General features: G+C 37.1%; 1 protein-coding gene across 3 annotated transcripts in view; it reads right to left on the bottom strand.

Annotated features, from left to right (window-relative positions):
* Positions 1-21,472, bottom strand: part of ERO1B (endoplasmic reticulum oxidoreductase 1 beta) — a 63,901-nt gene that overhangs the window by 25,987 nt on the left and 16,442 nt on the right. For all 3 annotated transcript variants that reach the window (XM_060035020.1, XM_060035021.1, XM_060035022.1), the window contains exons 3-8: positions 18,350-18,433; positions 13,101-13,142; positions 11,718-11,800; positions 6,416-6,489; positions 612-732; positions 429-475 (exon numbers count right to left, since the gene is read on the bottom strand). In XM_060035020.1, coding sequence (XP_059891003.1) covers positions 429-475; positions 612-732; positions 6,416-6,489; positions 11,718-11,800; positions 13,101-13,142; positions 18,350-18,433 — 451 coding nt within the window. The remainder of the gene's footprint in view (positions 1-428; positions 476-611; positions 733-6,415; positions 6,490-11,717; positions 11,801-13,100; positions 13,143-18,349; positions 18,434-21,472) is intronic.

Here is a 21,472-nt window from a genome sequence, read left to right as displayed (position 1 = left end):
TCAGAGAAGCATGCTATGAGTCACTGGTTCTGAAAGTGGCTGCATACTGGAATCATCTGGAGAGCTTAAAAAAGACCAACGCCTGGGTCCGAATTCCAAAGACTGTGACAACTGTTATGGGACAGGGCCCGGGCATTCAGATTTTTACCAGTTCCCCAGGAACCTCTAATATATATGGATTACCCATATATTCTAATTTATTTTATATATAGCTCCTAGTTTAGGGCCTGGCACATATCAGGCAGTCAATAAATGACAGTAATTATATAAAACGTGGAAATCTTGAGACCTAACTATGAACTAATCTTGTACTTTTGATCATTCAAATTAAGCAAAAATATAAAATAGTTGAAAATTTTCTCAACATATAATTACAAAGGTATCTCGTAAACAATTTCTAAAAGCATGAAAATGTATCAAAAACCCACCTCGGCTGGGTGCCAGAGGATTTAAAGGACGATAAACAGATCGAGGTCTGAAAAAGAAAATACAAAACTCAAACGTAAAATGGTTTGACATTTTGATTAATTTTTTCCAAGAGAAACAAGTATTCCCCTTCTTCCACCCTCCCTCTAGTCAATCCTCCTCTTTCCCCTACCCCCTCCAGTTACTTGAAACAGTTTTCTTCGTAGATGCTGTTCCACACTCTCCACGCAGAGGGCCCTTTATAGCCAGTGTAACGCTCAGGATTCAGCAAAAGGTCTACATACTGAGCAGCTGGAGATCTCTCATCTAAACAAGAAACAATTCATGAAACCATCCACATTTCACTATTTATCTAAAATTTACCATTACAAAGCAAACAGGACTATCCAAAGGTTAGAGAAATGCTACACTTTCAAGTCATCTCCAACTTAAATGGTAGAGTGGTTAGCACACTTGTGACTGTCCTTGACCCAGGACTTAAAATAACTTGAACTTGAGAGAGGAAATATAACTGCTCCCTTTCTTTTGGACACTCAACGCCCTCTTACGGAATGTAACAGGCTTTACCTTATTAGAGGCATTAATCATTTAAGTTTTAAGCAGCAGGACTGAAAAGACCTAACAGAATCATAACCTGTTCTTAATATTTTATGTGATTGCCCCCCTATGTATATATCTACCTAAACACATACTTGAAACATTTATTTTGTTTGCACATATTGCATCTTAAAAAAAAAGAAAAGATTTCCCTGATACTTTCTACTTGGACTTAGGAAGTAAATGGTGTAGTAACTTTGTGATTCAAATTCAATCATTCATAGAGTTACACAATGTTGTAGTAAAAAAAAAAGTTACAAATTTATTTCTACCAATGTTAATATATTGGTTAACATATTAATTGGTTAACATATTGGTGAGTAGGCACAACTTCAAGAATTTATTAACACATTTAAAATTAAATAACCATTTTCTGTGTTGAAACTCAAATTAGTATTTACTAGATCTCCACTATTTGGACAACATTTTGATAGAGATCTCTGGGGGATACAAAAGATAAAGAAAAATGGTCTTAATGGTCACATTCTGGGTAGAAAAGGGAAGCACACGCTTTGCGATCTACAGAAAAATTATAATGACTATGCTTCACACATCTATGCTCATACCACCTATAAGCTGAAATGCTATGTATGTTGGCATGGATGTATTATTTTATGTATATGCTTCCTAATTTTTGGTGTCACGGTATTAAATCAATGGTATATAGACACCTGACTTGAAACAGGGACAAACATGGTCATTAAAATATGGGCCCTCTTGCTTTCATTACCTATCAGTCAAAAATATTCATTGGTCATTCAATGACCGTAGATTGAGATGATCCATAATCTTAAGGGAAAAAAAAGCAGCATCCTGATCCATACCTTTCAAAAACCATCTGATACTTTTGTGATGTATAAAGAGTACAAAGATAATCATAACGTATCATTACTAAACGAGTGGTGTCTAACTTACAGACAATGAAAACATGATTTTGAAGAATATTGGCTCTATTTCCAGCACTAACATTATATAGATATTCCACTAAATAAGTTAAAGCACAGAAAACGCTAACTTACAGATGGATGAACAGAAACTGTTGAAGGACATTTATTGATCAGGACTTTAAACAATAATTTAAAAAATCTTAATTGAAAAATAAAAATTCAAATCATTTAGTTAACGAAATATGGATTTTACAGTAAAATTTTAAGTTTTACAATTCACTAATTTCTGTTATATATTTCAAATTTCTTTGAGCTGTTCTCAAGTTCACTTGCAAAATTGACTCAGTTATGTATATAAGCTTTAGAAATATTAATATCATAAATATATACCCATTGACATATACATGTATACACACATGTATAAAGAACGTATGTGCACACACATAAGCCTTCACTTACGTACAGTCATCTATGAATGTGAAGATTGAATTAGTATCACCTCTTCGCCCAATTAAACAACAAACAAAGAAAAAAAAAACCCTGGATTCAAATATTAAAGTATATGGATTTAAAATATACTCTAAGGAAGTAGAAAGTCACATGAGTAAAATCAATTATATCAGTTTTTAAAGTACTTAAGTAAACTTACATTCTTAATGTTCTTAGTGTGCATTCCCTTAGTTCCCAAATCAAAAGTTGTTTTAAAAAATTTAATACTTTTTCAAATCATGAAAAAGATGTTTTGTTAACCTACAGAAGGTATCAGCAAACTATGGCCCACAGGCCAAGTCTGGTCTGCTGTGTATTTTTGTAAAGAAAGTTTTATGGGAACACAAGTCATGTTCATTTGCTTATGTGCCACTTTCACATTATTATGGCAGAGTTGAGCAGTTGTAAGAGAGACCATATGGTTCACAAAGCCTAAAATATTTACTGTCTGCCCATTTACAGAAGAAAAAGTTTGTCAACCCCTGACCTATACTGACAAGAATTTCATGACATCCACAGTGAGGAACATATGTGGGAGAAAGCATACACAGGCTGAGATTCCCTATAAACACACCCATCCTTAGTCCCAGGGCCACCTGTGACATGATCATAATTAAATTGTTCCCAAACTATAACTTCTTTCCACTTGTACAGCTGTATCATATGTTCAGGTAATGCTCTTGGATCCCTATTAAGTCCTCCCCTCAAAAAGTTTTCTCTTTTTCCTCCCTCTACAAACCTGCTCCAAAGCTATTCTTTCTTTTTGACCATGCTAACCAATACCTAAGGATTCAAAGAATTACTACTGAATCAAAATACCTAATTCTGGGAATTCATCAACTTGAACCAATATTTTTTCCTCCTCCTCCAGTACACCTTTTTTCCCCAGTTGAATTTTCTTTTCACTGTCCTAATTTAGTGTTAGAGTTACGAGGCCACACTGCATGCTCTATGGTGCCAGGCATCCTTCCCACCTTCTAACCCATATATCTCTTAATACGTAATGGTTGCATAGGACAACTTAGCGTGTAAGCTTTTTGCTTATGGACAGACAAAAAATATAAGGTTACAGACTCAGGATTGGGTCTACAAGCCTCCATCTCCAACGCTACCCCAAACTGCCACTAACTCACTATTAAAACATAATTTCCTCAGTCAAGGAGAATCTATAGTTTATAAAGCATCCAAGTAATTCTGATACACAGCCAGATTTAGAAACCAGTGTTTTAAGCAATATTTTTAATGTATCAATGAACCTGTTTTAAGGGGAAAAATAAAAAGTAAAAATCTATCACACTGTTCAGGTTATTTATGAACTAACTACTTCATTGAGCAAATATTTACTGGGCATGAACCATGGCCAGGCAGTGTTCTAGGCACTAGGGATACAGTCGTGAAGAAAAAGACACGGTCCTTGCTCTCAAGTCGCTCACAATCTAGATGAAGACAGACAACATACAGATAAACTAAATAGTGTTTCTCACATAGTTCTTAGTACTCTGGGAGCAGGCAGCAGTGCAGAGATAGAAAGTGAAAGTGGTTACTCTTTTATGACAGCAGGCTTCTCTGAGGAGGTGACATTTGAGCAGAAACCTGAAGCAAAGGAAGCAGCAAGCCATGCATAAAAACAATATCAAAAAAAAAAAATAGAGGTAGGGAGAGCGGCTTACCTTAAACCGCTGAATTATTTAAAAACCTATTATTTGATCTATGAGGATCATCTTTCCTTTCAAATAATGATAAAACCAAAAACAAAACAGCAGAGAGCAAGGGTGTTTGACTATATTCCAATAACTGGAGTGAACATTCTTTAGACTTTTTGTTTTAATCCAATGATTTTTTTTTTAATCCAATGATTTTATTTTATTTTTAAATATTTATTTATTTATTTAGCTGCGTCGGGTCTTAGTTGCGGCACGCGGGATCTAGTTCCCTGACCAGTGATCGAACCCAGGCCCCCTGCACTGGGAGCACAGAGTCCTAGCCACTGGACCACCAGGGAAGTCCCTAATCTAATGATTTTAGATTACTGAAATAACTAAACAATGACTCCAAAGCTACTCTGATAGTATTTTTTTTCAACTGCAGGTAAAAAACTTTGGGACACACATGAACATTACTACCCAGGAGAATCGTGGTAATACAACTAGTAGCATGGTTTCACGTGTTTAAGAATTACATAAAATATAAGAACAGGTGGCACAGCGGTTAGGAATCCGCCTGCCAGTGCAGGGGACACGGGTTTGAGCCCTGGTCCGGGAAGATCCTACATGCCGCGGAGCAACTAAGCCCGTGCGCCACAACTACTGAGCCTGCGCTCTAGAGCCCACGAGCCACAACTACTGAGCCCACGTGCCACAACTACTGAAGCCCATGCACCTAGAGCCCATGCTCCGCAACAAGAGAAGCCACCACAGTGAGAAGCCTGCACACCATAACGAAGAGTAGCCCCAGCTCGCCACAACTAGAGAAAGCCCACGCGCAGCAACGAAGACCCAATGCAGCCAAAAATTAATTAATTTAAAAAATATAAAAACAACTAGTTATTTTAATATGTAATCCTAAAATTTTTAAAGGACGATTTTATGGAAATTTTTATAGGACACCTCTTCCACTTTTACGATTTAAGAAGCTACTACTGAAAAATTAATTAACACTATTTATACTGATGACAGATAATAGAACACATCAATTTAATCACAGCAAGCAATCTCTACAATTGAGTATTTTTTACTAAATACCTAAAGAGAAATATATACTCACAGAAATGATTTTTTAATCTGAAAACCTGTTAAATAAGCACTATCCAGAATATTTTAATAAAAGAATACATGAGAAGTTGGAAAGAAGTGACTATGAGTGTTAAACACTCAAATATAATTAGATTGACAGCCAAAAAGCAAATGAGAGCAGTCAGTCACGTGAGTGCTTACCCAGGAACAACGGCTTGCTCTGATAAAACCGTTGCCAATTCCAAATATCATAATAGGGGTATTTATGAATTGCCCATTATCATATCAAAAAAAACTTTGTTCAGATTTCTTAACAATTTCCTTGCTGAAACCATACAAAACATGGTAATAACACTCCCTCTCCCAGCATCTTCTCAATTTACCATACTATTGTAGAAGCGCCCTGTAATTTATGCCATTACAGACAGCATTAAAAACACAATTCTACATAAGAATCTTTAAAACAAGTCTTTAGAAAGCAAACCATGCCAGATGCTTTAAAAATTCAGAAGAACTTCTGCTGCCTGTTTTCAGTTATGCATGGTTGAACCCCAAATTCTTTTCTACCACCAGAAAATAACAATACCAAGGTAAAAGGTAAAGAGAGGCCAAATGAATGATTTAAGCCTACTCAACACAATTATTGGGAGTATTCTCCTATAGATAAAAAATTTTGAGTCACGTCAATTATTTTCTGTTAAAAGAAGTGGTAGTTACTACTGAACTACCATTTGTTCCATTCCAGGGGACTCTCTTGGAAAGAGGGCTGTGGGGAAGTCAAATTAGAGTCCTCCACGATGTCGGAAGGTGTCTTTATGTTAGTTTGTTGAGACCTCCAACTAATTCGAGTGTGAACATTTCTATAACATGGTCACAGACCTATATATAACTAAGTGGCTTGAATTAGAGGTCCATAGGAGGTGGGGTGTCACAATGGAAAAGAAGACAGGTTTGGGATTCAGTCAGATCTGGGATTAAATCCTGTCTCAGCCTCTTGCTACTGTGTGATCTTGGGCAAGTTACTTTGTCTTTTTGAGACAGTTTCCCCAGATATAAAATAATACACACCTATTAGGGTAGTTGTAAAGCTAAGAAATAATGTACTTAAGGCACTTAGCACAGGGCCTGGAACATCGGTTCTCAATAAACACCATTATGAATAATAAGATCCACATACAACATCCTGTGTCTTTAAGCTATAACTCTGACTGTAACTTCACTGATTTAAGGGTCTTAAAAGGGTTAAAGTTAAAATAATGTAATTACAATAGTTTCTTTTATTACCATCAAGTTCACAAAAGTGATCCTGTGAATCATCATATCTTGCCCAGTCAATGAAAGCTTCTCTGCTTTGATTACTATGGGAAGGAGGAATAAAAAAGAAAAAGGATTAAATCTGGAGTTGAAAACTTTAACACTGTATTCTAGTGTACTAAAAATAGATAATCTGAGATCACGTCTTTATTAATTAGATGGTGTTACAAATTCAGTTAGCAGTCACATGAAGGAATGATTAAAACAAGTTATACGAAAGACATATTTATTTCTGTGAGTAATTTATATTTCTTAACTATATTAAAACTATTTTAGCCCTAGTTCAATGATAACTACTTTGACCAGAAAACTAATTTACAAATATATATAAGACGTAGTTAAACACGAAATTCAGGCTGGTCTTTTTAATTGACTTAGAAATTGTAGTTAACTATGTATTATTTTTTCCTAAAGTAGGAATTAAATTTACTTTCATAATTCTTTTAATTTAAATTGCTTCTCTACTTATACAACCCAAAATACTAAAAAATGCATTTCTAGGATCTTCCATCCAATGTGCTATTCCCTAGTAACACCAATGTCACTTTCATCACAGTATATCATTCATTTTACACATTATGTCACATTTAACAAAATCTATGTTCAAGATTTCTTTTTTTTAATAAATACATTTATTTATTTTTGGCTGCATTGGGTCTTCATTGCTGTGCATGGGCTTTCTCTAGTTGCGGCAAGCGGGGGCTACTCTTCGTTGTGGTGCATGGACTTCTCAATGCAGTGGCTTCTCTTGTTGCAGAGCACAGGCTCTAGGTGCGTGGGCTTCAGTAGTTGTGCCTTGCGGGCTCAGTAGTTGTGGCTCGCGAGCTCTAGAGCACAGGCTCAGTAGTTGTGCGCACGGGCTTAGTTGCTCCGCGGCATGTGGGATCTTCCCGGACCAGAGCTCGAACCCGTGTCCCCTGCATTGGCAGGCAGATGCTTAACCACTGCACCACCAGGGAAGTCCTATGATCAAGATTTCTGACCTGGAGGACTGATAAAGGAACAACTACACTCATTCAAATAAACTTTGACCTATATTCACTTTAACCTATATTCAGACCTTCCCTGTCTTAAATACATGATGGTAGCATATATACCATCTTTATTCCCTAAAGGAAAAAAAATGAGGCAAAAAAAAAATGATGTACCAAGTATATATCAGGTATTCATAAATGTGGTACTGTCACAGCCAATAACTTATTTTGTATTTGAGAAGCTGCTGCATAGCATAACGACTACAGGAAGTATATAAGGCTGGCCGCACTACAACTTTACCAATAAAAATTTCCAATTCAATTTACCATGGGACTTTTTTTCTCCTATGGGAATATATAACTAACTTCATAAAAGTTAATGGAAAATTTTATATCATAGGTGACTCAGTTGAAATATATGATGCCATAAAACAAGAATGCCTAAGCTCTAGTTAGAGCTAAAATGATAACTACAGTTATGTTTAATCAGATAAGTCTTCTGCTGAAAATAGTAAAGAACAAAGCAATTTTGATATAAATGCCTATTTTCTTATGAGCAATATGACTAACTTAGAGGAACTTTCAGCACACTTATTTGATGAAGTTTTCTGGATCGTTTCATCTAACCCTTGCCTAAAGCCATGGTAGCAGAAAAGATATGGAATGTTAATCTAATGCTAATAGAGCTGGCCCAGGTTGGTTTATAAACAAGTTATAAGGAAACTTAGAGGTCATCTAGTCCAGCTTTTCTAAAAGTCAGTATGAAGATGGATGCCACGGTACTTGAAGAAGAATCTCTTGGGCTTAACCTAGGGTTTTCTATCAAGACAGTGCCGTGAGTTAAAGTAGTCATCTTTGAAGTGGGAAACAGGGACAGGAAGGGATGGGATGGAGGGATCACACTGGGGCATGAGAAAACTTTGGGGAGTGCAGACATAACCATCTTGATTGTGCTGATTTTTGTGAACGTACACATGTCAAAACATCACATTGTACATTTTGAATAGGTGCAGTTTACTGTGTGTCAATTACACTTCCATAAAGCTGTTTAAAAATTACACTTCCGATTGTCGGAGAAGTTGTGGAATGAGGAACTCCTGTACACTACTACTAGCGGCAATGTTTTTGGTACAGTCATTTTGGAAAACCATTTGGCAGTTCTTAATTCCACTCCTAGGTATATTCTCCACAGAAATGCATACCACATGTACCAGCAAATATCCACCTAAATATTTTGTGAAATGGCCAAGACATCCAGCATAATATTATTCAACATAATGTTACATAAAATAAGCCAGATACAAAAGAATACACACTATATTATTCCATGTATATAAATGGGCAAAACTAATCTTTACTAACATAACTCAAAATCATGATTAACTCTGGAAGGTGGTAATGGCTAGGAAAGTACATAATGTGATCTTCTGGGTAGCAAGTATATTGTTCTGGATGGTGGCTAATAGAGTTGGTTCACTTTGTAAAATTAAATTGGCCTTTATACTTAAGATTTGTATACTTTATTATGTGTGTGTTAAACTTAGAAGTTTAAAAAATTAATAACTTCAGTTTAACAACAAAAATCCATAAGCAAAGTTAAAAGACAAGCCCTAACAACCCATACAGGCAACAAAGAATTATTATCAGATTATATGAAGAATGCCTACAGAATAATTTTAAAATGCACCCCTTCTCCAATGGAGGAAAAGATAGCAAAGAATATTAACAGGCAATCTACCTCAAAATCTTATGATAACTCAAGGCCCAGTCCCTGCATCACTAACTCAAGGCCCAGTCCCTGCATCACTTCTCTGTTTACATTCTCTCCTTGGTAATCTCACTCAGGTTTATGGTTTTTAAATATCACACATTCACTGAATGACTCCCACATTTTATCTATAGCCCAGACCCCTCCCCTGAAATTGAGACTTGTATATCCAACTGCCTGCTGGACATTTCACAGGCAGCTCAAACTTAACAAGTCCAAGGTTGAACTAAAATTTCCCATCAAACTTGCTCCTCCGGTAGGTGCCCCCAGTTCAATAAATGGCAGCTCCTTTTTTTTTTTTACAACCAAATCTTGTAATCATTCTTAGCTCCTCTTTGTTTTCATACCCTACATCCAATCCTTCAGCAAATACTCTCAGCTCTACCTTCAAAATCTATCCAGAATCTGACCACCTCTCATCATTTCCACTGCCAGCACCCCAGCCTAAACTAAACCACCATCATGTCTTACAAGGATTACTACAATAACCACATAAAGCAGGCTTCCACGACATAACACCTGGCTCCCCAACACACTCTCAAAATCCTCCAGTGACTTTTCATTCCACTCAGTTTTAAAAGCAATATTCATAATAAGCGTCTTCAAGATGTTACAAGATCTCCACCTCACCTTATTCCTGCCCCCTCCCATCCCTAGCATCTTTTGATTTTGTCTTCCATTCCTTTGTCCTTGTTCACTATACTCCAGCCACACTGGCCTTGTGCTTCCTCAAGCAGTCTAGGCAAGCTTTGGCCTCAGGGCCTTTTACTAACCATTATGCATGCCTGGAATACTGTTCCCCACCCGCTACATGCCCAGGCAGCCATATTATGACTCAGGCCTTCATGAGCGCTTTGCCTGTTATCACTCTGGCCTTCTTGGACCAACAATTTAAAACAGTGCAACCACCTTCACCCCTAGCCCTCTCTCTCACTCTTCCCTGCATCATTTTTCTGCCGGGCACTCATCATCATTTTATTACTTAGCACTAACTTTACTTGTTTCTTGCACATCTCTGCCTAGGATTAAGCTGCAGGAGCGCTGGAATTTCTTTCCCACTTACACTGCTATAATCCTAGAATAGCACCTGGCATATTGTAGGCATTCGTTTGTTAAATGAATAAGAAACCGGAATGCCCAATAAACAAGAGGAAACAATGCCCAAACTCACTAATAATCAACAAAATATAATTAAGGAAAAATGAGATACTATTTCACACTTATCAAACATTACCAATTTTTGGCAAGGATGTGGAGAAAAAAGCAAGTTCGCAGTGCTGGAGGCCATACATAGCCACACAAGTGTTTTAGAAAAGCCACCAGGCTATGTGAAGAACAGCTGCAAGAGGGCACGCTTAGGGTCCAGCAATTTTATTTCCAGTATATACAAAAAACGTTAGCAAGGATGCTCAAGGTGGCATAATTTGTAGAAGTAAAAAATTTGAAACAACCTAAATGGCCATCAGTAGGGGAACAGATAAGCAAAATATGGCATATTTATATGATGAAAACAATTTATCAGCTAAAAAAAAAGATTTGTCTCATTCTAACATGGATATATCTAGAAAGCAAAATGTGCAGTGTAAAAAGAGTTGCAGAATGTTAATTATCACGTTATATCATTTACATAAAGGAAAAATAAAATCATATACACAAACTATATATATATATATAAATTAAAAACAAGAACATGGACTTGGATACATACCAAATTCAGTTATCTCTAAGGAAAGAGGGAAGAAAACAGGATTGGGGAATAAACATAGGGGATTTCAAATTCATCTTTGGCATTTCTCTTTTCTCATAAACATGGTAGAAAATGTTAACATTTATTCATTTGGAGTAGAGGATATATGGGTGTTTATTATATTATCCTTTCTACTTTTATATATTAGAATTTTTCATCAATAAATAAGATACATAAAACTACTAACTTTATTGTCTTTAACAATTATAGTACATAATTACAAATCTTAACAGGGAAATTAAAAAGAATTTCTGTAATATTCCCTTCTCCACTCACAACTACAGATCTGCTCAGTCATTTTATACTGCATAATCTGAGACCACTTACAAATTACTCATGTTGGCCTTCAAAAGCAGGTTTGTACTTAGAGCAAATAAAGTCAACAGAAAAAAAAAATCTATGAAACGTTAACAGTTACGTTAATAGAAACCTTTACCATTCAAAATGTAACATATAGATTGAATTACTATTTTAAAAAGACTAAGAGATTCAAGTTCCTTTTCCCATAATAATCAGGAAGAATGGACCCATAAACCCTGCTAAATGAGAAATCACCTAAATTTTTCCTTTTTAATAGTCATTATTGATGACTTAGAAATTAAGAACGAATAAGCTAAGAGGAAGCAAAGCTATCATGAAATTTAGGAGAAAGAGTAACTTTTTCCTTCAAAGATTAGTTGAAACTTTAATGTTTAATCAAAATCACAAGAAAAACCAAAGATTTCTATCATAAATAAATTAAACAAGGGAATATTTTCTTAATACTACTAAAATGAAATTTACCTTAATGTGCTGTTAATTGCTCCCAGTTTACTAGCTTGTTCACAATCTTCTAATTCTTTGGTATTGTTTGCCACTTTCAAGTACTGAAAAGAAATTCATAATATGTAAGCTTAGTATCAATTATTACCTTTGTCTTTATTTCAGGTTCCATTGGCAGAAGAGTCAGTTTGTCAATGATGATGTATACTAAATATAGATATATCCTATTATCAGAATCCCTAACACATGGAAGAAATGCAAATGAAAATGTGTCACAAATTTCCACCTAATAAATAAGCAAAGACATTAAAAATGTAGCAATTTGCATTGGTATGTTGGTGATGATGTGAACTGAGAAGACCCTCTTGGGAAAGTAATTTAACACTATTTATGTAGAGCTGTAAATATGAATAAACCCTTGAGCCAGCAGTCCTACTGCTGAATCCATATCCAGAGCAACATTTAAACACAAAAACCAAAACCACTTTAGAAAGTTATTCGGTACTCTCCTGTAATGTTGAGACAGGCATCCCCTTTGGCCCAGCAATCTTACTTCTAAATATAGACCTAGAGAAACTCTTACATATGTGCACAATTCGACGAAAGACAAAGATGCCAGTGCGTCATTGTCTGTGATAGCAAAAACCTGAAAACAATTGAAATGTCCATCAACAGAGGAATGGCTATTCACACAATTATACAAATATCTATACAACTGAATATTTTGCAGCTATTAAAATTAACAAAATCTACATATATTGTAGATCTGAAACAAAAATAAATAAAAGAGGGAGTGCAAACCAAAGACTGCAAAGGTAGAGAGCACAAGAAAATGGAGAGAGGACGCATAGGGAAGCAGAGAGAGAGGGTAGGATGATCTTTATTACATATGTATGATAGTGAAAAGCTAGAAACACACTGTTATTTAAAAACATATGAATGGCCAAGTAGATTATGACATACCCCATAAGAGGAAAAGGATAACCTTTTAATGCCATTGAAAAGTACTACGCTCAAAATATCTTGATAATTGTTTACTCTTATACAATATAATCCTGAATATGAATGAAATAGTTGAAAACAGCTGAAACAGAAGAGTAAAAATACACGCCTGACAAAATGCCTGTTGATTAGGTAAACTGACACTGACTACAGTACTTTATAGTTATTCTAGAAGTTCTAAAAACACAACTAAAGTATTTCAAAAGAAGCTATATAGTTTAATTGTAAAGAATACACTACACCTCACTGCTTGCTACAAAATTAAGGATTTGGGATTCTCATACAAATATGTGTCCATTCCTAACTAACCATATCATGGTTCTCTTCAGCAACTACAACAAGCAGTAAGGGGCAAGTTTCACTATGTAAAGCAGAAATATTTAATGAAGAAAAGTGACTCACCTTATTAGAACTCCCAGCTTTAATTCCAACTGGAATTTTACTCTTAAAAGAAGAACAAAAACAAAAATTTAGAAAATGATATTTTTATTTTTTGAGATTTCTTCATGAATTATTAATGCCACTGTTCTAATTCAAAGGCTATTTTATTTTAGTCCATGAGGAGAAAATATACATTCATTCAAATTCTGTTTTCATACTACCTCCTGAGGTGAAAGGTAAACAACTATCCCAATTTACAGACTTGTAAATCACAGTATAGAAAACTGAAACAAAGAGTGTCAAAATCAGCTCTAATAACTCTCAATGCAGTAATTAATAGGTTACATAATTTTTAGGTTTAAAAAAAAACCTAGCGAAATCACTTTTTCCATAAATTTTCTTTCCACAGAAACTTTTTAAAAATTAAAAATTATTTGAAATATATTATGCTTAATTTAAATTTCTACTCTAAGTTGACATCTGAAATTTACATACTTTTGAATTAATACTAGAAAGCAAGAGTAAGTTCTTTGCCAGACCTGTGGTTGCCAAGGGGAAGGGGGGTGGGGGAGGGATGGACTGGGAATTTGGGATTAGCAGATGCAAACGATTATATGTAGGATGGATAAACAACAAGATCCTACTTTACAGCACAGGGAACTATATTCAATATCCTGTGAAAAAACAAAATGGGGGCTTCCCTGGTGGCGCAGTGGTTGAGAGTCCGCCTGCCGATGCAGGGGACACGGGTTTGTGCCCCGGTCCGGGAAGATCCCACATGCCGCGGAGCGGCTGGGCCCGTGAGCCATGGCCGCTGAGCCTGTGCATCCGGAGCCTGTGCTCCGCAACGGAAGAGGCCACAGCAGGGAGAGGCCCGCGTACCGCAAAAAAAAATAGAAAATAAAATAAAATAAACAAAATGGAAAAGAATATGAAAAAGTATATATACGTATAACTGAGTCACTTTGCTGTGCAGCAGAAATTAACAACATTGTAGATCAACCACACTTCAATAAGATTAAAAAAAAAAGTTTCCTTGGCTCATATGATTAACCTAGGGCTTACCAATCTAGGTAATCTAGGGTTTACCAATGTAAGAACTTCACGTAGGTCTTTCTTTTCTGTAAAACCAATAATTAGTTTCAGGCTTAAATAAATCTATGAATTATTACAGCTGGTTTATCAAACACAATCTTGAGCAAAAATCATATCTGAAAGAGGCAATCCCAGGTTGATCCTCTGATCAACCCAGGGAACTGATTTCCAACATTTGAATCTACGGGCTATCAAATTAATTGCAAATTACCCATTAAAACTTTCATGTTTCATAGATAAAGTTTAGTCAAATATTCAGAATAAATATTTTTCTGTCAGGCTGAAGAATGTAAACAATAATGATAAGAAATTTCCCCCCAATATCATATAGTTAAAACGTTACTTGCTGCCAATATTTTATCATCTCAGTGTTTTCTAGCACCACTAACAGAAGGCAGAAGAGAGGAAAGTATAAAACTCAAGTCAAATGTAGCAGTTATAGTTATCAGACCCTGAACTTAAAATATGGAATACTTATTAAAATGCCCTCTCATTACTGTTGTCCTCTAACAAGTATAATATGCTAAAACCAAAGTACTAGCAGCTTTTTAAAAGGTTTGATGCTGAATGCAGTAACCTGACTTAAGCAAATCTTAATACAGGCTTTTGAGAAATATGGGGATAGGCACCACAGATGATCATAATGAATAACATAAAAATCACAAAAAAGAATTATTAAAAGTAACGATAGGGGACTTTCCTGGTGGTCCAATAGTTAAGAATCTGCCTTGCAATGCAGGGGATGCCGGTTCGATCCCTGGTTGGGGAACTAAGATCCCACATGCCAAAGGGCCACTAAGCCTGCGCGCCACAGCTACAGAGCCTGCGCTCTAGAGCCTGCAAGCCACAGTTACCGAGCCTGCATGCCCCAACTAAGACCCGACGCAGCCAAGTAAATAAATATTTTTAAAAAAGTAATGATAAATGTAAAGTTAATAACTAAAATCAAACATGAAATAAACCTAGTTGTTGCCACTAACAATATGAAGCAATCTGCAAATTACAAAATTAAGTGAGCCTCACGATTGAATTAGACTTCAAATTATAGAATGCAAATTGTAACTCTGTATCATGACAAGTTTGGGTTCAATATGAAACGCCTACTGAATTTTCCCCAGAGAGAGAAATACAAATATCCTCACATTAGTTGAAAGAACCAACATAAAGGGATAGTTTTCATCTCTGGAAAGAAAGGAAAGAGAATGACACTGGGAAGGGAACAGACAGAAATTTTTAAATACTTATGTTAGATTTCTTATGTTGGGGATTTACATGCAAATAAACACCTTCATTTATTCTTATTAGAAATTTAAGACTACAGAGGATAATCCACTGTAGACAATAAATAACTGATTATTTTAACATAAAAACAACTTAGAGGGGCTTCCCTGGTGGTGCAGTAGTTGAGAGTCCACCTGCCGATGCAGGGGACACGGGTTCGTGCCCCGGTCTGGGAAGATCCCACAGGCCGCGGAGCGGCTGGGCCCGTGAGCCATGGCCGCTGAGCCTGCGCGTCCAGAGCCTGCGCTCCGCAACGGAAGAGGCCACAACAGTGAGAGGCTCGCGTACCGCAAAAAACAAAAAAAACAAAAAAAAACTTAGAAACACATATTGTGCAAAACCGAGTAATTCTCACAACTGAGCGATAAAAAGGCATCTCAATTTAAAAATGGGCAAAGGATTTGAATAGACATTTTTCTGACAAATATATACAAATGGCCAATAAGCACCTGAAAAGATGCTTGATATCAGGGAAATGCAAATCAAAACCAAAATGAGATGCCATTTGTAAGCATGGCTAAAATAAAAGACAAGACAGTGTAAGTGTTGACAAGTATGTAGAGAAACTGGAACCATCATACATACATTGCTAGAGGCAATGTAAAATTGTACAGCACAATGGTAAGAGTTTGGCAGTTCCTCAAGAGTTAAAGTTACTATATGATCTAGCAATTTCACTCCAAAGTATACTTGAGAATTGAAAACATATGTCCACACAAATATTTGTGCCTGGATATTTATTCATTATTCATAGTAGCCAAAAAGTAGAAACAACCCAAATGTCCATCAACTGATGAATAAACAAGATGAGGTATATCCATACAATGGAATATTATTCAGCAATAGAATGAAGTACTGATACATGCTACAACATGGATGGACCTTCAAGACATTATGCGAAGCAAAAGAAGTCAGTCACAAATGACCATATATTGTATGATTTTATTCACATGAAGTGTCCATAATAGGCAAATTCGTAGAGACAGAGAGTGGATTAGTGGTTTCCAGCAGGAGGAGGGAGTAGGAAACAGGGTGACTGCTAATGGGCAGGGGTTTCTTTTTTGGGGTGATGAAAATGCATTACAACTAGATAGTGGTGATGGTTGCACAATTCTGTAATATACTAAAACTCACTGAATTGTGCACTTTAGAATGAGTGAATTTTATGGTATGTGAATTATGTCTCAATAAAGCTGTTATTAAAAAACATGATGGTAACGATATATATTGACATAAACATACAATAAATAAAGAAAAAGGTCTCACTTGCAGTAGAATGCCAACTAATAAATGTAGAAGAAATGGAATCAGAAAATCACTATTTGACAACTATCATATAATTAATTCAGGCAAGAATCATCAATGGATGCTAAAACTTATGATGGCAAAAATATGATAAAAAATGAGATATTTTCATAGTTCATAGTCTCAAAAAATTTTCCCACTTTACCATGAAGAAATATGGCAAACACCACCATAACCACATGATCAAGACGACATCACGTGCCTCCTGATATGGCAATGAGAAGGACACATCACTTCTATGGTGTACCTGCCCAAAGTGCATGACCTTAATCTAATAATTAGGAAAGACCAGGAAAACCCCAAATAAGGGGGATTCTACAAAATAACTGGTGTATTTTAAGGAAGGGAGGGAGGAAAAAAGGAAGGAAGAGCTGGAGGGAGTTCATTAAAGTCAAGACAACGAAAGACAAAGAAATACTGAGGGACTCTTCCAGATTAAAAGAAGACTAAAGAGATGTGACATCCAAATGCAAGGCACGATTCTGGATCAGAAGGTTTGTTGCTGCTGCTGCTGCTCTGAAAACACCTTATTAAGTCAACTGGCAATGGGTGCTTAAGGTCTACAGAGTATAGACTTTGGTATTGCAGAAATGTTAACTTCCTGATTTTGCTAATTATGCTGTGGTTAATAATCTTGTTTCTAAAGAAATACACACTGGAGTATTTAGGGGTAAAAGATCATCATGTTGGTTACATACCTAAATGGTTCAAATAATAATAATATTAATATATACATAGAGAGGGAATAATAAAACAAACTTGATAAACATTAACATTTGGGGAATCTGGATAAAAAGTATACGGGAATCGTTTGTACTATTCTTGCAACTTTTCTGTATGTCTCAAATTATTTCAAACTAAAAAGTTAAAACATTTTATTCTTAAAGGAAAACGTAAATAATTTTTTTTTAAATTTTCCGTTTAGAAACAATATTGGTTCAGATGTTTTTTTCCTGTTTTTAAAGGCAAAAAACTAGACTTTACTGGTTAGGTGAGAAAAGCAGAAAGTAAAATGGAAATAACTAATTACTGTTGAAGAGGGATATAATTAATTATGCTAGATGTCAATAAACAAAGTCTAATGTAGTCTTCTAATGTAGTCTAACGTAGCTTTCCCTTACTAACAAGTACAGCCCTTTTCCCCCCACCCAACGTAACAAGACCAAGGGAAGATCTAACTCCAAGCCTTGAATTTCCCAAGTTTTTGCACTCTATTTCCCACTCTAAATTTGAAACTTAAGGTGCAGTAGCATTTTCTTTGCCCGTGAAACAAGATGCAGATTCAGTGAAGCATGAAATAAGAGCCAACTGCAGATCCAGTCCTAGAACAGGACTCCATTTTAGAATCAGACTATGTTTCCACATCCAGTCACCAACACCACTGGATACAAGACTGTCTACAAACCCATTCTGGTGGCAAGTACAGAATAAATCTTCTGTAATCTGGTTAAAAAGAAGAGAGCTGAGACCATATGAACTTGATGACAAGTCCAAATGCTTTGACATTAGCCTAAAATGCACAGTTTGTGCTTATCTAAAAGTCTAAGAGAAAGCATTTCTTCTCTCCATTTTTAAAAAATTGATTTTACCTCTGGACAAGGCTCTACATGACAGTCTTTTATTGAACAATGGCCATCTTCTGCCCAGAAAGGACACGGTCGCTTCAGGTTGACCTTGAGAGAAAGAATGAATGAGGATTAGTCAGTGTGTGTCACAGTCCTGAACTGCTAAGTATCACTGTGCTGGGCTCCAGGGACCCAGTGGTGAAGGAAAAGCATCCTATCCTGAGGCATCTATATAGCTCAGAAGTTAAAATGACTGAAGTTTTTCAGACATCCCAGGTATAATACTTATTTTTTAAAATAAATGACTGCTATTAGTCCTCTGACACTTCAAAAAGGAATAAAGTCCAGGCACACTGCTCATCTGCAGAGCCTGGAAAGCATTTCGGGACACTCTAATGTCTCCTAGCCCCTTACCATCACCTCACTGACTGAGTTCTCCCAGGCACCCACTCACTTAACAAATGTGCCCTGAGCACCCACTATGCATCAGGCACTGTGTAGGCTCTAGGGGAAAAAGAGGCAGAAAAAGCACTTTTCCCCTGCAACTTACAGTTTCCTGGAGGGAACAGGAATTATATATTTGCATGTTCATTTAATTACAAATTGTTCCAAGTGCTACAAAGGAAAATCCAGAGTTCTGTGATGGAAAATAACGGGGCTGGTGGATGCAGGTCTCTGAGGAGGTAGTGTTTTAGCTGGTGGAAGCGTGTATGCGGAAAGGTGACAAGGCGCTGACTTAGTTTAGCTGACTTTTAGTGGGGAAGGCGGAGGGTGACAGGGAATGAGGGTAGAGATAGACAAGATCATGCAGGACACTTTACCACGCTACAGACTCTGGATTTTCATATTCTAAACCTAACAGCAAGACAGTAATTCAATAGGACATCCGCATGCGTTGCCCAAGCCAAAAATCAAAGTTTTATTCTTCTTTCCTCCCTTTTTTATCCCCTGCAAACAATTCATTACTCGCTTCTCACCACCTCTTCTGTCACCACCTGCCCCTGCCCCGACTACTGCGAGTCTCCCTACTCCTACCACCATCTATTCTCTACACAGTAGCCATAATCATCTCTCTGAACCAACTCAGAGCATACCAATCCCTGCTCAAAACCATCCCGTGGCTTCCTCTCACCTTTAGAGTAAATCCACAGGCACTCCATCGCCTGGTCTCCTGCCCACCTGTCTGACCTATCTCCTCCCAAAGTCCTCCAGGCACAATGGCCTTGCTGGAGACACATCAGCTCCTTCCTGCCTCAGGGCTTTACGGTGGCTGTTCTCTGTGCCTGTGCTGGTGGCTCCTCCAGGTCCTTTATTGCTCAATCCCCTCACCTCCTCCAAGGCTCCCTCAAATATCACCTCAGCAGAGAGACCTTTCTGACCAGACTCTCTCAAGTAGGGCTCGATACGCACCCCACACGCTGTTTCACATGCTTTTATAGCACTTATCACTACTTGAATATTATTTATTGTCTGCACCCCTGACTGTAAGGATGGGCATTTTGCCTGATTCATTATTTTATCGCAGTGCCTAGCACACATAATACACACCTCAGTAAATACATGCTAGGTGAAGTAAAGAATAAGCACATTACAAGGAAGAGGCAAAAAGAGGTAGAGACTGGCAACATGAGGAGAGAGTGGTCAACTGTGCCTGCGGGGTCTCAGGAAGGCCTCCTTGGTAACACGTAAAATGGATATGACTAGAAGTTTCCTAGAGGAAGAGATTTCTAGGCACAGGGATCCGGATGTCTAAAGGCAAAGAAGCTTAAGATCGCCTGGCACGCTTGGGAATTGCAGGTTCCCCTGAGCTCCTGGCTTGTAAATCCACCTCCTCCCTGGCATCTCCACAGGACACACACAGGCACCTCAAACTTATTATCACCTCCCAAACCGTGCTCTACCCTCTAGGAATTCTTGCCATCTCAGTAAACAGCAACTCCATTATTCTACTTCTTCAGGCCAAAATCATGGCATCATCCTTGACTCTTCTCTTTGTCACCCCACATACGATACCTCTGAAAATCAGCTCAGTTCAAAATCCGATTCAATGGCTGAGAATGCCTTCCGTGGGCTGGTTCCCTAGTTTCCCGCCCCTTCTGTTGTTCCTCAAATACATGAGGCACACCATGGTCTCGGGGCCTTTGCTCTTGCTGTTCCCTCTGCCTAGAATGTTCTTTCTCCAGATATCCACATGGCTTGCTTTCTCATTCCCTTTAGGTCTTCCTCAAATGCCACCTTCTCAGTTTGCTTAGGTTGCTAAATTTTAGGCTAATTTGTTACGTAGCAATAGATAACTAATACACAGTGTTAAGGAATGGGTTGTGATAGACGCTGCAACACACTACTCAGGTCACCCTTCAGGAAGGAAAGGCTCAACCCCAGCCCTGGAAACACTGCAGCCAAAGAGAGCCACTTTGCCCAAGGTGGCACCACCCCTTCCTACAATGCCCTTCATTCAATGACTGGTGTAAGGATATAAAGGCCTAGACATCCCCCTGAAGTAGGGACAGCTCTGGGGGGTTATCCCATCTTAAGAACTACCCCCCCAAAGGGTCACCTGAGGTTTCTCTGAGGCTGCATCACAGCTTTACTTCTCCCTTTGCCCAGTCCTGACGTCCTCCCTTCCTTTGCCTTCCCTATGTTGTTGGTTCCAGGAGTTGTCCCTAATTAACCTCTTGGACACTAATCACTGTCTCAGAGTCAGCTTCCCAGGGAACTTAACCTGTGACAACTTGTCCGGCTCCAGAAAAAAACTACATGTATTTTTATTGGGTTCACATTAAATTTATATATTAACTTGGGGGAGAATTAACATTTTTATGCTACGAAAGACATCTGTCCATTTGTTCGAGCCTAGTTTTATGTCTTTCAGGAGTGTTTAGAAGCGTTCTTCCTTTAGATTTTGCACATTTCTTGATACATTTATTCCTATATATTTTATCTTTTTTTTGCTAATGGAAATGGGGATTTCTTCTCCATTATATCTTCTAACTTGTTATTGTTTGTATTTATGCAGATATTGATTTTTCAATATTAAATTTATAACCTGCTATCTTAATGCATTTTTTATTATTTGTGTTCATTTAATAATTTAGAGTTTTCTAGGTCTACTTTGTCATTTATAAATGGAGATAGCTTTATTTATTC

This window comes from Delphinus delphis, chromosome 16 (genome assembly GCF_949987515.2).
Source record: "Delphinus delphis chromosome 16, mDelDel1.2, whole genome shotgun sequence".
NCBI classification, from domain to species: Eukaryota; Metazoa; Chordata; class Mammalia; order Artiodactyla; family Delphinidae; genus Delphinus; species Delphinus delphis.
This window is presented reverse-complemented; position numbering and strand designations above follow the sequence as displayed.